General features: G+C 31.5%; 1 protein-coding gene across 1 annotated transcript in view; it reads left to right on the forward strand.

Moving 5' to 3' along the window:
- Nucleotides 1-19,048, forward strand: part of LOC129225016 (agrin-like) — a 150,149-nt gene that overhangs the window by 61,310 nt on the left and 69,791 nt on the right. The window contains exons 3-5 of the mRNA XM_054859562.1: nucleotides 3,284-3,499; nucleotides 14,820-15,032; nucleotides 16,588-16,682. Coding sequence (XP_054715537.1) covers nucleotides 3,284-3,499; nucleotides 14,820-15,032; nucleotides 16,588-16,682 — 524 coding nt within the window. The remainder of the gene's footprint in view (nucleotides 1-3,283; nucleotides 3,500-14,819; nucleotides 15,033-16,587; nucleotides 16,683-19,048) is intronic.

Genomic DNA, 19,048 nt, shown 5'->3' on the forward strand with positions numbered 1-19,048 from the left:
AGACTTTTAGTAAACTTTTGAGTGCTTCAATTCTTTGAAATTAAATAATGATAATAATTAAATTAATAACAATGATAAAAGATGGTCATCTGCAAGACATTGCATATTACAGAAAATTAACTCACGTTAATTTCGAACAGATAATGCCATTTAAATTTTGCCAGCTGAAAAAGTAATGTTTGATAATAATTACACACTCTATTAGCGAAAGGTATATTTTTCAAATAGTACGTGTCTGTTTACTGCGATGGTAGAAGTAAACAAATTACATGTTTATCATGCTTTATCAAGATTCTCGGCTGCAAAATGGACATTTACTAATTTGCTTCCTTTCTGTTACAAGTAAATGAAGTTATGCCCACAAATTTGAAAAACCTATGATGAACTAAATATATAAAATCAGATCACTTTAATCAATTTCTAAAAAATGAAAGAAATTTTTAAATTATCATAATAAATAAAATATATATAGATATTTACTTGCCTCTTACTTCAGTTCAGAATATAAAATTACATAAATTGCTTTCAAAACGAAACCTTAGAATATACCAATTTATGCATTCGCACTCCATAGACTTTTAGATTAATTGTTTTATGTAAAAATGGTAAACTTTTTAGAAACCGAAATTTCATAATAATCATTTTTATAGTTAATATTTCGAAGCGTATTTTACTTTCAACTTCTAAAACTAGTCAGATAGACCAGTTTTTACAATACACTGGGGAGAACATATTTTACGTTTAGTAAATAATTTCAAAGTTGGGACACTGCAACAACTAAAACATAAGTAAATAAATAAACAATAAGAGTAAAACCTTAAAATTTTCCCTTTAAATAAAACGCGAATGCTTTATTTTGTGAAACAGGCCAAAGTTTCATCTTCCAAAAATGTCTGCCGCTATCAATAATTTATATTTAATTAGCATAATAATCGTCTTTAAAATCATTTTAAATCTGTAAAAAATGTACTAAAAACATTCGGGACAAGTAAAGCTTTCTGATAAAAGGTGATATTGCAAAAAAAAAAAAAAAGACACATAGCTTTTATTTCAACTATATATTTTAAATAAAACAGTAAAATTGTCTTGCATTGCCTCGTTTCACATTTCTTTAGCCCACAAAAAATATATTTTTAAAGATTCTTATAACGGGGGCTTTAATTGACATTAAAGGCAAAAACCAACAAATAACACAGCTACAATGTTTCTTTATTTGAAAAACACATGTTTTAGAAGTTCAAAGAAACAAAATTTCAACTGTCTTCGTACAATTATAAAATGTTAAGTAAAATAGGAATTTTAATATTATGTACTATTCTGTTTAAATATGTCTGTAATGTATCTCTGTATGTTCTCTAAATGATTTTTAGTCCCTCGATTGCAGATTTTATTACTTCGTTAACGATAGTGTAAATGACATGTAGACACGTATTGTTTATAGTAAGAAACTCGGTAAAAAAAACGTTAGGTTAAATAACACGTATTTTATACTATTATTTTTTTTCCTCAAAATCAAAATAAGAATATATTGAAAAAAGTAGTACTCAAATATGTTTTTTTATAGAAATAAAGCCGCACTATTTGTTTTAATCTTTTCATATTGCAATATTTATTCTGTAAAAAAAATGTATGCATTGCTTTTAATCCAAAAACTCGTAGTTTCGTTTTGAATTTCCGGATATTGCAGTTTTTGAATGAAAGTACTTTTTCAACTTCGGGGTATTTTTAAACTAGAAATTAAGAGCCAAATAATACTGCTGAATACTAGTTAATACTTGACTTAAAGATCGGAGAACTGATTATTTTGTTATGAAAGCAGCGATGATTGTAATGAGCGGATAAACTTTCCGTTGTTACAAAACACCCTCATATTTTAATCGCTAATAACTGCAAAACTAATAATTCGTTAATAATAGGGCAGGTCACAATGGATAGAATATCTCTGTACGTATTTGATGTGACACATTTGTTTCGCCTATGACGTCACCGAACTAGAGTTGGCGCATACGGTCGATTGTGTCAATTTCGTGCTGTGTAAAGTTAAATTAGTGTAGTCTGAAAACGCCTTTAGCTAAGATATTGGTTCAAGTCTAAGGAACACTACAAGAACCGTGAGTGAAACAATTCAATATTTGAACTTAATTTGTAAAATGCAAACTATTATTAATAAAAGTAATAACAATGGTATTGTCACATATAAATTCCAAACATAGTCGGAATTATTGAAAAAACATTAATTAGAGAGTAGATTGATTCAAAAGGAATTCAAAAAACGTGAACATTTTAATAAGAAGTACTTCTTATAATTTCACCCTGACGTTTTCATGGAAATACGTCAGGGATCTTGATAAGGTTTCCGTTGTTTTGTTTCTGCAACAAGCGGGAAATAACTATCGTTTCTGTAACTCAGAGCCAGAAGGACGTAAGTCCAAAAATAGCGATTTTCTGTTTGTTAGTGCATTGTATGTAAAAGCCTATTCTGCATTGCCATGTGAACGTAATTCTTAAGAAAATACCCTTTTCAGTTTTTTTTTTTTTTTTTTTTTTTACCAGGGTTAAAAGAGCGCAAGTCCCATTCTTTGCATGGGTCAGATTTTTTTTTTCCTTTCTGCTGTAGAATTAGGGTAGTTTCCTTCAGTCAAAAGTACTCCTTTTAGTCACTGAAATTGATACAATAAGCAAAAAAATAACATGGACCCAGAAAATACTTTCATTTTCCAACAGTTATATTTTAATTCATTTTTTTAGTTTTCTGATTTTTCGAACAAGGCGTGGTCTTTATGACGTCACAAATGATGTACCTAGGCGCATCTGTCTGCCGCGTTTCCACGTTATGAAAATCATGAAGCGAATTAAATATTTCGTTCTACGCTTACTATCAGCCTTATCGTTGCCTGTATATGTGAGGAAAGAAGCGAATTAGGTATTAAGTTCTGCGAATGGCAACAGGTAGTGGCATTTCATCATTTGTGATGTCATCGGCAGATGTGTAAAGGATGAAAGCGCACCGATTAAAGTAATATTTTAAAACTTTTTAATTTAGGCAAATTATTTAAAAAATGGTCAGATCCTACATTTTTAGCATGCTCTTTCAGAAAAAAATACTTTTTAAAATTTTGGAAACGACCCCTTTATCGTAATGTGATTTACGTCCTTCTGACTGTGACATAAAGGTTTCAAAAATATTTAGTGTATACTATGCAGTAGTTAGATAACCATGTAGAAAAAGTTGTTCCTAAGTATTATCCTAGCTGTATTGTAGCATTTCGCATGTTAACTCAAGGTGCCAATCCATGTGAGAATCTGCAGTGCGGTGCAGGGCAAGAATGTGATATTGACAGGTACGGGATAGCGACGTGCCAGTGTCCTCCCAGTTGTGAACCAGTTATGAGACCAGTGTGCGCAGATGACGGGCAGACGTACCACAACGAGTGCGAGATGACGAAGAGTGGGTGCCAGGTTCAGAAAATGCTTAGCGTCGTCTACAGAGGAGCATGTGGTAAGTATTGTATCATTTTTGTCATGTGCGTGTCTCGTAGCATAGGTACAGTCTGAATATGGTTGCCGTGTAGTTGGAAACTGTCCAGTTAGGACGAGTCTATCTGAGTGAGGAGGAAACGTTAAAGTCTGCTGCACGTGTTTCTTTCACTTCAATGTGACTCTGCTTAATTTAGAGGCTAACTCACATTTGCAGAAGCAGGCATCCATAAAAACTAATATGTGCGTTTATTTCCGCCTGTAAGCCGGATGTTCATCTTTACATCTGATTGGTGGTCAAAATAGTGGTATCAGAAGCATTAACAACTTCAAGTTGTTACTTAATTCTATAAGTCCAATTTAAATTTAATGCCCCTTTCCATCTTAAAAAACCTATATTATTTTTATACAGAAATGTATTTTTGCACAAGGGACATTATTGAAAAATAAGTTGAGGTCTAGAAAATAGATCAAGAATGGTCAGTACTGAAAGCAAGGGATATGAAATCGAGTGACCAAGGAAAAATAGTTTAGAAAAAAAGTAATGTCGAAATTCACACTCGTTTTCCTCATTACAAAGTTTATATTCAACTCTTTTGTGAACACTTGGACCTAGGCAGGATGCTTTACATGACTCTATGGGATGAATTAAATTAAAAAAATAAAAATAACAGTTTATTTTTGTATTTTTATCAACTTTACGTATCAGAATTATTTCGGTAAAGCGTACCAGTACGCATATAATTCACAGAATCCATCCTTACTCTAAAACATTCTTTCTCTCAGAAAAGGGTAAAGGGTAATGGTTTAAAAGTTTAAATTTTCGTTGAAATGATTTTTTTTTACTTAGTTAACTAATTAAAATCTTGATCATGGTTAAATACAAAGCATTATTTTTAAACTTTAAGGTAGGTCAACACTCTTATTTTCGAAAACAAAAATCGATTTTGAGAGTTTGAGAAATTTACGGAGCCCAGTGTTCTTCTTTCTAAATTCGTAATTGTTTTTTAAATCGATGAATTATTGAGAGAGCTAGAAGAAATTTACTTAACTCTCAAAGGCACTGCTCATAACTGAAATTTACTTTTTCTTTCCTGTTTTTCTCATAACCACGTTTTTAAAGTTTTTATCTACGCAACAGGTCTAGCGAAGTAAGTATTAACTCTAAAGGTTTGAAACTTTGCAAAAATGGTAATTACACATATTATTGTGATATAAACCACGAAAAGTTAATGTACATGCAATATGTGTTATTGAAATAATGATAATTTAAACTTAGAGCAGGTTTTTCGGAAGAAATTTTCAAACATTTACCCATAGATCATGTTTTTAGTTAATTATTTACAAATTGGAGGGTTATATCACTTTCTGGCATCTAACGAAGAGATCGATACAAAATGTTTTTAAAATTATGAAAAAATGAATGTGTTAAAGAAATAGTTGTTTTTTTGCTCAAAATATGGCTTTTTTACCAAAAAAAAGACTATAGATTTTTTTCCCCACAAATAAGTAGTCAAAATGTGTTATTTATGTCAGATTTGATAATCGTATGCAGTTTCAGAAAGGTGCAATGAATATTGAATATATATATATATATATATATATATATATATATATATATATATATATTTAGTGTGGTCGCCTACTTTTAAAAAATACAGCGGATATTAAGCAATTGATACAAAAAGTGTTGATAGTGATACTAATTTAATAAATAGCTGTTGTTTTTATGTGCTTAATTTGATACAATCTTGACAAATGGCCCTAATTCCAATACCTTAGTTTTGAAGCATAACATTAGGTTGCTCGACTTGACACAAAAATTGAACCGAAATCTTCAACTTGGCAACATTTCTGATGACTTATTTTGAGCAGGCAATTTTCAAATTTCGCTTAACCTGGCAACATTTGTTGACTTTCATAACGAAATAGGTTATCGTAGGTTTTTCTAGAAGCTCACTGTTTTTCCATCCGAGAGTGTTAACATCGGCTGCTAAGCGTTTTCGAGATAGTTCTCTGTGAGTAACTGTTAGTAGCGGAGTTTCATCCTGTTGTAAAACTAATGTGATGCGAATGAGTACAGTTTTCTCTCTATTTAACGACTTTCAAGGGACCATAAAAAAATCGTCCTTAAGTAGAATGCGTCCTTAAATAGAATGCTTTTATAATTGCAGTGGAGCATCGGGGACCGTGAAAAGTCATCTTTAAATAGAGAAAGTCGCTAAATAGAGCTTCGTTAAACAGAGATCCAACTGTATTTGATTTCGACGAAGTGTGTCATTGCGTTGAGAAGTTTTAAACGTATGTTTACTGTAATGATATGGCATTTAATAAGATATTCTTCGTTCATGGATGTTTTTTTCAGTTGTACAGCCATTATACATAAATATACAGTTAGTTATCTGTTTAACAACGCTCTATTTAAAGCTTTTCTCTATTTAAGACCAACTTTTCACGGTTCCGGATGCTCCACTGTAGTTTTAGAAGCTTCTATTTAAAGACGAATTCTACTTAAGGACGATTTTTTGTGGTTCCTTGAAAGTCGTTAAATAGAGAACCAACTGTATTTATAAATAAAACTAATAGAAAACTAAATACGCTTCTTTGTCAGTCTAAACAAAATTTAAAGCATTTTGAGAGACATAACTGAAGGGGGGAAAATACTCACTTACCTGCATCGACGAAAACAAAATTTCTATTTTCCCGCATTCAATCACATTTTTATACGCTTATGTAATTGCAATAATCATAAATTCCTTTATTACAAAATGCTTCCAAAAGTCCACTTCCAAAGCGTATTTGACATTTATTTATGACATGTAAAACATTTATACTAATTTTACTCGTGTCAACACACAGATACTGGTTGAAACTGCATTTACTGAATCAAACTAACACAAACCGAATTTATTTTTTACAAAACAACAAATTGCTCTAAACTTATTTTATTAAATCTTTAAATTGAGTCCCAAACCCTGCATTCGATTTTTTATTTTCCCTATTATTTTAGTATTTTTCAGATATTTTTTTTTTTAACTTTTAATTTTTAATGTTTTTCTTTTAAATGTTGTAAGAAAACACATACAAATTTCCGATTGAATAATTTTATTGATGCTGTTTAATATAAAAGCAGTTTGAAGTAGAACAAATATTTTTTACTCTTGATAGCTCATTAAGAAAGGAATTTATGATTTAATTTATTTACAGACCCAATTTGTTGAAAAATAATGTGCTAGAATAGTTTTTTTTTTTTTTTTTGTATTTTTTTTCGTAATTAAGATATTTAATGTACTTATTTTTAAATATTTCGTTGGGAAAACTTTTTTCTATCTCTATAAAAACTCAGAAGCAAAAATGAATGGCTTTCTTTTAAATTAGTTTCCAAAAAAAAAAGAAAGAAAGAAAAAGCGAACTCTTAGTCAATTCAGTTTCTCTAAATTGCATTAACTTACGAAGAAATATGGTAGAAGTGTTCAGTTTCATCGAAAATATTCAATTTATGTGTATACGGTCTTTCATTTCAAAATGAGACATCCACCCAAATGTTGGCAATTGAAAGTTCGAAAGCTCTAAAAATAGTAAAAGAAGATTTGAAAATTTCATCAGCGCAAATGGTTTTGGACTTAGTAGTTTGAAAATTGTCCTTCCTTTTACTGCTCAATTTACTTTCAAATGATCTTTAGAGGCTTTTTCGTTTGCTTTGCCTAGAGTTTTCAAAGCATTTTTGCAGCATGCATGATGAAGATATAATGACTACCTTTCTGCTTTAAATATGATAGCAAATAGCGAACATCGTTTTTTTTTTTTTTTTTTTGAAGCACAAACGAAAACAAAAGAAAATGTTTGCAATGATTAGTTTTGAAGTTACGTTAAATTCTTTTCCACTGCAGAAACTGTTTTCTGTCTTCCATAACTTTGCATCTTCTGACTTCCAAAAAAAAAAAAAAAAAGTTTCTTGTAACCATAAATTACGGGTATGCAATGGTTCACAAATTTTACGCTTTATTAACTTTGTTCAGTGCACATTATCTTTACATTAAGTTTAGCTCCTTGATCTTCTAAAAACCTGAATAAATTCAAAATGTTTATGCAGTTCTCAGAAGTAGTAGTGTATTGAATAAAACTTAGCCAACCAGGCACGACTTACGCGTTAAAACTTATAATAATCATAGATTCTATATGTACTCAAGATACATGTTCTATGATTTAACTCTTGTTCTTTTGAATTGAAAGTGAAGCGTTATGCTTAGAAATCGAGTAAGATAAGAAAAAATAATGTTCTGGCACAGGGTAAAATGGTAGAAAATATTATTTACCAGCATCCTTATCTTATTTCATATGTTTTCAACTATTTCGGGGGAAACACAAAGCGGATACTTATAAACGTATGTCACCGTATATGTAGGATAATAGGCTTCTTTAACATATTTTTGTTCCTTAAAATACAATTTTGTTTATAAGGAGTAAAATTTTATCGTCCAAAGAAAACAGCATGCAATATTTAATCATGTAGTTAGTTTTAAAGCAGAATACATTAGATACAAGCTCAGTGATAAATATTACTCTTTATATTTGTTTAAGGACGTAAATTGAGATATTTTACTTGATAAAAAATAAACTGTTTTGCCGACAAAAATAATAAAGCAAATTTAATTCAGAAAATATTTAAAAACTAAGTATGTAAATTAATATAGTTTTTATTTTAAAAGTACAGTTGCTGGATTTATGAAAGTAAATACTCACGTTTATGGAGTATTGATTATTTAATCGGCGATTTAACCTGTAGTAAACACACTGAATCATTCAAGTGTCTATGATAATGGTTATTATTTAGCTTCACACTTTTTGAAATGTCTCTCCTTGTGTAGCTATAAAATTTCAATAACTAGTTAAATAAAATAAGAACAAATACATTAAACATGTACTTTAAAGTAAGAAGATCATTTTGAATCCCAGTACTTTCTGGTTTCTAGTTATGGTAATGTTTAATACTGAATGATACGTAAAAAAGCAAACTGGACAATTTTTTTTAACCTGATATATAATGTATCTGATCTTGAATCTGTCTGTTTATCTTGGCGACAGACACGTGAAATCGAAATTTCGCAAGGACATTAACCCAAAATTGACAAAGAATATCGCCAAGAAAAACATAATTATGTTCCAGGTCGAAAAATTCCTAAAAGTTAAACCTTTGTTTTAATTATGATTAAATAAATATTAAATGCATTTTTTTCCTCGTATTACTGAAAAGTATTGTATGAGAGAACTGCAGACATTTTTGAAGAGCTCTTAAACTCCCAAAGCATAAAGAGGTTGGCAAAAATTGATAGTTCTAGATACTAAACAAAGTTGAAAATGTTACTAGAACAATGGTAATGAATGAGAATTTGCTGTTGGTTTTCCCGGAAAGAGAAGGTTTAGAATCAGTAATATAAGTTTAATGAATAACATACACTATAAACAAAATATAGTAAATGTTATAATTACTCATTATATTCTTCTTCATAGCAGATAGAACGGAGATAACGTTTGTATAGAACGTCAGGTAGAACATTTTTATAAACACATGCATATCCAATTTAGAAATGGATATGCATGTATCAAAATACGGCACCACAGATGCGTCCAGTTTCTACATTAGCAAGTCTTATTTGATAAATAATGCAATGTCCAACAAAAGCACCCAGTGCCCTCTACAATCAGTCCAAATCATGTTTACCTTGTCGATTGATGACGTCACTGTAGCTTCATTACTTCCGTCACATGAGGGTTTTTTTTTTCATCGCTCCAAAAGAATTATGACTTTTATAACAAAAGCCGATTAAACTCAATAGTTGAGATCTCAATTGACGTTTTAAGCAGCACGAAATAGTCTGTCATGAAAAAGTGTCATCAATGCTTAAAATTTGTATTCTATGTACTAAATTCTTTTTCTTTTGTTAAGCTAAACATTTGTTCGTGTGCGATTATTAAAATATTTTTTCTTGTTTTGGTATATCTTGCTTCTTTTAATTTAGATGTTTTATTTCATTTAAATAAAAAGCATGGTTTTTGACATTAAGTTTCACTGAAGTCCATAAAGAAATGAAAAAAAAAACCGCATCATGTAGATTGCTCCTGGCAGATTGTTCTAATTATTAGTTCATATCCCTGAACATATGTAAAGGTAATGTAACATCCTTTAAAGCTGCTAATAAGTGTATTAAACGGAATATTCATAAACATTTTAGTGCAATTTAAAGAGTTTTTTTTTTTTTAATGTATCTGAGTGTTGACTTGAATTACTTTGACTTTTATGCAATTTTTAACTGAAACATTTCCTTCTAACCAAAGAAATATTTTTCCTTCCCGAAATGCTTTGAAAGTCACTTAAAATTAATCGGCATGTGGATCCCTTTGTGCACATACATTGGTGCAGTTTTAAATTATACTTTTACTTTTTTAATTAAATCTTTGGCTGGCCGGGGATTCGCTCTTTTGGACTTAAGTTTAAAAGTCATTTTTCAATTTTGATACGGAAAAAACAATTACTTTTCAAATAATGTCCAGAAATCAAAATAAGAACGTCTATTTGGAGCAGTAAAATGTGAATAACGTTGAAGATTTCTTGGAGAGCTTTCCAATTATTTTGCGCATTGCGATTAATCAGTATAGATATCTGAATTCTAAACTTCCAATCTACCTTTCAGAAAATCAAACTGAAATGCTAGAAATAAATTATTGCCCGTGTTTAACTTCGCTGTCAATATTTGAAGTCATTTATCCATGCGTTCGATAATCTATTTGGAAACCGCTAGGCAATGATTATACCTCAGTCACAGGAGTCTTCACGGATGAATATTATTCTTGAACTCATAAAATACTGATATATATGGGTAATCTGAAATGACTGATCCAATAATGGGTGGAGATTTGCATAAAGCGACTTCAGATATTACTCACTGTCAGTGCCCAAAATATACGGGAGACTTATTTCTTTCTCCGGAATAGATTTCTTGTCTTGTCATTGATAAAAATTCGGTGCTACAAATCATCACTGCATGAATTTAACAGGGTGTCCAGGGAAGGGCACCCTGATGGCAAAAGTAAGTATCTCGAAAACAATATTGCAATAAAATAAACGGTATGTTTATTGTAAAACCCATAAAAATCATTTACAGAAACTTGGAAATTAGTAACAAAAATAGCCAACAGGGACGCTGCACGCTGTAATTGCAATATAAGTCCCCATAAATAATGCTGCGAAAGGGTTGACGATAATTTCTAGCGTAAATGTAAATACCTCTGAGAGGCAAAACTACTACTGAGGCGCCTGAGGGCCATTCATTCATTACGTAAGGGTCCCGAGGGGAAGGCTGGTTAGAAAAACCTCTACGAACCCTTACTTAGGGAAGGGAGCTGGTCAAACCTATTCTTACGTAACATTTTCCAAGTCGATTTCCTTATGAGAAATCGTGCGGTCAAGTGGTTTGGCAGGGATCATTTTCATTTGCGTCATGAAGGTAAAAAACTTATTTGGATAAGTTGTTGTTTATTTGTTTTACAAAAAATGAATAGCATAAAGTATGATAAAAGAATCACACTATGTATGGCGTGTTTTATTTTTAATTAGCATCGCATCATAGACAAAACAAAATGTCGAAAAAACATTCAGTCTAGATTCCAACTTTTTAGTAAATATTTCTTTGCACTAAAAGGTTTGATTTAGTGAAAGTGAATTTAATAACGATTCCAGTGATGTAAGATTCGTTATTTTGATTAACGAAATGGAATCTTTCGTAAGAATAGGGGGACGGGGTAGAAAAATATTACGTACCCTTACATGGGGGCGAAAATTGCCAAAATCATCCTTATGTAATTAACGGCCCCTAACTCATTCACAACACTATTTATGGGGATTTCTGCTGCAATATGCAATAACAGCGTGTAGCGCCCCCTTTTGGCAATTTTTGTTACTAATTCCAAGATTCCGTACATGATTTTTATGGGTTTCACAATAAGCATACCGTCTATTTTATTCCAATATCGGCCTTTGTCTTCGAGATATTTAATTTTGAAATCAGGGAGTCCTTTCCTTTACACCCTGTAAGAACAAACAATATGTTTAGAAAATTACTTTTAACTTCTTTTTTTTAGTAAGTGAAAGTGAAATTATTTCGTTCTACTAATAAATTGTTAAACTAATATAAACTAGAAATCAATAACTAAGCCTTATTTGCATACGGCGGGAATAAATTAAGCTGAAACTTTCCGCATAACCGCCAATACCAACCACATTCCTTCGAAAATGTTACATAAAAAAACGTCAAACAGAAGGCAATTGTAAAACTCAAAATTTTTATTTGTAACAGTTAAAAACCAAATAAAAATTAGAATAATATTGGCTGGGAGGTGAATTTTTTAGCTCTGGAAAAATAAAATTGATTTTTGAAGCTCCTTACTTTAAATGTATCGTGATAACAATAAATGGACTTGACCCAGTTTTAAAGTCAACAGCTCATCATGAAAAATCTGCTAACAAATGATTTTGGAGTGGAGGATATCTTTAACCATGAACTACTCAGGACCTCAAATTTTGGAGAAAGTTGTCTTGTGTATGTTTTGATCTCTCCTTTAGGGGATGGAGAATTATATTCTCATGTCATGTTCAGAAGATTTATAGTTCTAGTGTGATAGGTTGGCTTCTATTTTTCTTTTTGCTAGTTTTATATCTTTTTTGTTTTATTAAGTGTTTAAAATTGACTTTTATTTTGAGATGGAAAGATTCCTCCTTAAGAAAAATAATATAATTCGTAACTTTGGCTTCTAACATTTGAAGGGATGGCAAAGCACAGAACGCAGTCCTCAGCACGTATTTAGCTAAAAGGAGTTTTCTTCCGAAACTAGCACAAATCATGTCCGAGACTTAAGATGTTTTTAAAATCAGTTTTTAAATTACTTACAATTACAAAATTGCATTGATCCTGCATTTAATTGTGCGTTATTGAATATCTATTGCTTTACATAAGTAATCAATGCAGAGTGCAGTTCCTTACTTTGAAACAAAATAGATAATATGCAACCCATCCTCAAATCTATAGGAGTTAAACTGGGCTGATTCTGCTAAAATTCAACGCCAATATTAATTATCAGTTATAACATTTTTTACACAGAAATAAAATTTTAACACAACTTTTGAAAACTATTAAGAAAAATAAATCCTCAAAAAAAGTTTTTTCTTTCTTTTTTTTTTTTTTAATAACTAAATATTTTTTTGTCTTGTGCTTTCCACTTTTTTAAAAGCCGTTTCTAAAATAAAATCAATATTTTTAATGAATATAGTAATATTTTTAAGAAGACTAAACAGAAAAACTTTTTTGAGTTAGCAACTTTAAATTATAGAATCAACAAACAAAGTGAGTCCGATTATCTGATCTATCTATTTTTACTCCGTCTCTGATAATTTACGTGAACTGTTGAAAGTAACCTCTGTTACATTTATATTAATACATTTCTTGAAATTGCAGACAGATTAACAGTTTTATAATTATTACTTCATTGGATACTTGTTCTGTTATCGTAACTTTGCTTCCGAGTTTTAACTGTTTTTTAAGGCTAATTTGTTTAACCTGTTATTTGTCAGCTCTGTGACTTGAAGCGGTCAAACTATTTTTAAAACCTTTCATAAACTACTTGATACTTTATAATGCACCAATTTAAGGAGAATCAATGAAAAAATAGTTGAAGGAAATTTTGCACATTGCTAAACAAATTTAAGTTTCAGACACGAGTTATACCATTTTCGCGAGAGTTATCAAAAATCAAAGAAGAATGGAGAAATTTACTCTTCCGTAATAATAAAAGTAAAAATAAATATATTTGAGCATTATACGAATACTATCCTTTTTTTTTTTCGTAAGAAAAACGTTAACGCAACATTTTTGTAGCCTCTACATTTTGAGTATACAGTCGAACCTCGTTATCACGACACCTTTGGGACTGTCAACAAAGTGTCGTCATGGCCGGAGCGACGTCATAACCGTAATAGTTTAAAAATTCGTAATTAAACATTAGATAACAAAATTAGATTTAATGTAGAAATCTATTGCGTTTATATATGTTTTTAATTAGATTAAACTAATGCAAATTTGAATTATTGGTAGATATAAGAAAAAATATTTAAAAAAAACTTTAATCTGCCCCCCTCCCCCTCAGTTCTCAAATACTTTCCAATAAGTGTTTGCTAAACTTTTTAATAACATTTTTAATACTCCTCTTTTCCACGAATTATCAGTAAGAAAAAAACCAATCAAAACTCCTCACTTTTGTCCGCAATTTGATTAGATTTTGACGGCTAAGCTTCACCTTTTGAATGTGAAAAAGCCCTTTGTAATTCTTTTATCCACTTTAGAGTTGTGTGTCCCTTTTCAATCTAATGAGGAGCTCTTATCTCTTTTTTTCCCATGGGAGAAGCTTGTAGTGACCACCTACAGCTTCAGGTAGCTATGGTCATTATCTTCTTCTGCTATTTCCCTCGTCCAGTAGTACAATCCACCTGCTTTGAATTCCTTTCTATTGTCCTTCATCTTGTCAAAATCTGAAACCTGTACCTTTCAGAACTTTTCTATTCGCCCCCCCGCCATTCTTAAAGTGTTGTCATGCCTGGTCAAATCTCTTGTTAGAGTCCGAAGGTCTTACAACAAATATTTCCAGGTGTTTTCATTATTTTATGAAAATTTTTCAGTTGAAAAGAAATATTTGATCCAGTATGCGCAGCTCGGAGCGTCGTCGTAACCGGAGTTGCACCCAAAAAACTGTCGTAAAATCCGGAGCCACTTAACATTAAAATAATACAGCATAAGTACGGGACTTTGAAAGAGTGACGTGACATCCGGAGTGTCGTGAAATTCGGGTGTCGCGATAATGAGGTTTGACTGTATTTCGTATGTTAAAATTGATCCTTCTCATTAAACATTACAGTCAAGCTGTTCAACCAGTCCTGTTTTTGCGTAGCTATTTGTAAAGGAAATTTCAAATGTCTTCAAAGGAACTTTCAACAGACGAATTTGTAATGAAAAGAAGAGTCAAATAAACGATTTGTCAGTTCATAGAATTATACAAATACGGCATTATTGATATTGAACTCCATGAACAAAAGAATTCATTTAAATTGACTGTAAGTGCATAAATGTAAACCCTTATTAGCAAACATAAACGCAAAATCACATGCATGTGATTTATGCTTCAATTACTTTAGTTTCATGAACAGCATCATCCAATCGCAGTAGCGCTACATTTAGTTCCTTTGTACACCCTCAAAGAAATCGTTTGTCATGCATTTAATTGTTGGATATTTATAGGTGCAGAAGGAACTTGTTTTCAGCATGAATGCGAGCACGGAGCTCTTTGTTTGATGAAAAATCGTCACCCCATTTGCGAGTGTCCCCAGTGTGCTGAAGAATTTGACCCTGTATGTGGTACGGACGGAATATCGTACATTAATGAGTGTAAATTACACAGAGAGGCGTGCGAACAGATGAAAAAGATTGCAGTTGCTTATCAAGGACTTTGCAGTAAGTACTTCTCTGGAGGATATATTTGAATAAAGCGAGATATTTATTTGGCTTTTGGAAACAAATAAAGTGATGGTGGGTGGAATGGTAAAACTAAGGTATATATATGGTGCAGCATTGTAAAGTAACGATCTTGAAGGTTTTATATTAAATCATTTTGCAAGTAAAATGTGTGTTATGTAACCAATGTTTTTTATTTTATAACACATCTAATGCTTTGCAAAAAAATTTGAATATTAACTTTTTTGCATCAACAAAATTATTACTATCCTTAAATTTAAAGGATAATTTTTATTTTAGACAGTGAGGTGAAAACTTTGTTTTAAAGCCTGTTTTAATTTAGCCAAAAAAAAAAGAATATTTTTATCATTGTATCGCTAGTTTCCAAGCGTTTGAGTTTGCCCCATTGAATCAGAAAAAGTTTTATTACGCATTTCGATTATATAAATAACATTACAAGTTAATTTTTGCACTTTTTATTAATATTTTCAAGATATATTTGATTCACATTAGAGTATTTGAATAAGAAATTGAATTACTAAGGCGGGCTAAGAGATCTTTTTGCTTGCGTACCTTCCCTTTTTGAGCGTTAGAGATAGAAAAAGACGTGGTACATACCATCAGAACTTCGCAGATTACTGCAGATACGTGTTTTGGCGTTACAAACAATTAAATAAATCTAGTATTGCTCAACATTGTTGGGATTCGAATCACTCTTTTGAGTTTAACTCCTATCAGATTATCAAAAAATGCCCCAATTCATCAGAATTTGACTTTTGGGTAATCTTTCCGTGTTTTGAGGAACAGTTCTAACTTAGGTTATGATCTTAAAGCAGTTCCGTATTTTTCCAATGTCTGGCTCCCATATCTTTAACACTGTTCTTTCCCCATCCATTTTTTCCATTCATTTTTATTTATCTTGCTTTGTTTATTTTCTGCATTTTTGTCTTGTTTGAATTCCCCCCCCCCCTTTTCTTCTATTTATCTTTATTTTTTCCTTTTTACGAAAGTTTATGTTTATGTTTATATAATTTGTTGGTGCTTTTTTTCCTTTCTTGCGGTTCACGGTTATTGACATTTTCTTTTTGTTTAAGCTTTGGCTTAATCTTTGTCCAATTGAATTCTTTCTTTCGGTTTTACTGTACCTCTGAGAGAGCTCTTGGCTTTTGTCTGCATTCATATTGGTTCCTTATTGGTTTATAATTTTCTCATTGGTGTTTGGCTAATCCGCTATTTTTATCTTTTAAGCCTGCCTACCTTTAAACCTGCACATAGTGTGCTTATCTACTCTTTGCTTTTGTCGGATGTCTTTTCATCCATAAGCTCATTACTTTTGCCTTGAAAAAGGCGTTCCTTGTAACGCCGAAACACGTGTCAGCAGTAATCTGCGAATTTGTGCTTTTCTGACGTTTTTTTTTTTTACTTTACTGTTCAGCACAAAGGTATTTATTTATCTCATCCAAACTTGTTTTTCTGATTGCTTAGTATTGTTTTACATATATTTAAGAGCATTGAATTAAAGAAAAATCTTCTCTAACTATATTATTTTTTACAGGTGGATGCGAGCATAAACACTGCGAATATTACGCTGCATGCGAGAGTGACTCTGAAGGTGTTGGTAGATGTGTTTGCCCGAAAAACTGCGTGAAGGTAGGATACCAACTTTAGCATTAATCTTATTGCTTTACAAGTAATACTATCGTGAGAAGGTAAACAGTATTATCTGCAGACATGAGAATTGAGAGACATGAAGAAGCGCGTCTTCTATTCAATTCTAACGATAGGAGAATGTTGAAACTACTTTTTTTCTTGTTATTGTTTTCTCTTTTTTTTTTTTTTTTTTTTTTAGCGGAAATCGAAACACAAGCTTGGTCAATCAAGCTTACGTACAATTCACGATAAAAATACAAGCAAGAAAAAAAGACGTGTCTATATATGTGTGTGCAGGCGTGTGTGCTTGTGTATGTGTGTGTAGGCGTGTGCTTGTGTATGTGTGTGTAGGCGTGTGTGTTTGTGTCTGTGTGCAGGCATGAGTGTGGGTATGTATGTGTGTGTGCAGGTATGTATATGTATGTGTAGGTATGTGTGTAGGCGTGTAGGATATGGTCGCAACCTGGAGACGGTTTTCGATAGAGGAGCAGCATCGGGAGGGGCCGGTCGACGGTGGTGCTGCAGAGGAAGGCGGAGGGGAAAATAAAATCACACGTAGGAACGTCATTCAAAGGTGAAGTAAGAACAATAAGCAATAAAAAAATTAAAAATTAATTTGAATTTTGGCATCTGGAATTCAAATTATATTTTTCCCAATCACGAGTGTGTGTGTGTGTGTGTGTGTATGTAGACGTGTGTGGTTGTGTCTGTATGCAGGCATGAGTGTGTGTATGTGTGTGCGTGTTTGTGTCTGTGTGCAGGCATGAGTGTGTCTATGTATGTGTGTGTGTGCAGGTGTTTGTACGTATGCATGTGTGTGTAGGACACGGACGCAACCTAGAGACTTTGCTTGCTAGAGGAGCTTGCATCGGAAGGGGCCGGTCGACGGTGGTGCTGCAGAGGGAGGCGGGGGGAAAATAAAATCATAGGAACGCCAAAAACAGTCAAGTGAGAGCAATAAGCAATGTGATTGCTCAAAAAAAAAAAAAAAAGAAAAACTAGCAGTTACTACTGCCCTTTACCTGCCCACGGCACAGAATACGACTTATACAGGATACATTTGTTAAAAAAAATATTAAAATCTTAAAAACAATTCATTACAAGCAATCACGAATTCGTATTTTGTTGACCCATACTTATTCGATTCATATTTAACGCTTAGTTTAAGTATGAATTTTATTACATTAGTGACTAGTCTTTGAAGAGACAAAGAAAAAAAAAGTAGGAGGGTGTTAACAAGAGGTCTCGAATAATAAAATCTCCTAGAAACGGCTTTGTCATTGAGTCAATTCAATAATTCGTTTACGAAAAACATTTTACATAAAGTTATCACAGATTTTAAGTATAGTTTCGCATTTTTAATCATGATATTTGTTTTAAAATCTTGTTCATGTTAAAAACATATTTAGTGACGATTGGTGAAGCCATCAAGCGACTTACCACTAATGTAATCTCAATGTTCTTTCGTAACAGCAATTCGATAAAAATCAAAAAGATAAAAAAACATCCATTAAGTCGTTAAAAAATCTTTAAACAAAATATAATTGGAAAAATACTCTAACCATCGTTTTTAAAGCTAAAAAAATGCGAAATGTGATATGTATATTTTTGATTACAGATGCATTTACTAATCTCAGAAATATTGTAATTTTATTCCTTATTTCAATTCATTATCCTGATTAAAACACTTCTGAATTTCTTTTTACCAAGGGTTTCAGTATTTCATTGCTTAAATTGCTAAGAAGTACTTAATGATGGTTATTTTAATATGCTTTCTTTATCGTTTTCACATGCGAAACCCCTAATGAGATCTTTTTTTTTTTTTAAAGTAATCTAGACTTTGGTAGCATTTTTTTTTCTGTCTTGATTTCCATTAATTAGTATATATTTTGCATCAGCGAAATTAACCGAAAGGAAAAACTACAAATAGTATATGAATTACCATTTTCTCAAAAAAAAAAAAAAAGGGGGAACAGTGTTTTATTTCTTTTGTAATTAATGTGTTCGTTTTTTTCTTCATTCGAAGAACTGTTTTTAGTGAAAAGGGTGGGGATGGCTTGGATATTAAAATTATACCTTGACTTGTCAAATTACTGGAAAGGGAAACTTCTGCATCATTTTGTAAATTTGTATTTTTGTAGCTAAATCATCTACGCTAAAAGATCTCGGATGAACCTAATTACCGAGTTTTAGTTTATCTTTTGATTCTAATTCATCCTAAATTATAGTAGTTCACGTGGAAGTAACAGAACAGGAAAGTATTCTTGGATTACTTAATTGTGGTTTTAGGTTTTAGGAAAAATATTAAACTTGGAACTTTGAAACTGTTAGCTTCATTTTTAAGTATCATAAATATTATTAGAGTT

Source organism: Uloborus diversus, chromosome 6 (assembly GCF_026930045.1).
Source record: "Uloborus diversus isolate 005 chromosome 6, Udiv.v.3.1, whole genome shotgun sequence".
NCBI lineage: Eukaryota > Metazoa > Arthropoda > Arachnida > Araneae > Uloboridae > Uloborus > Uloborus diversus.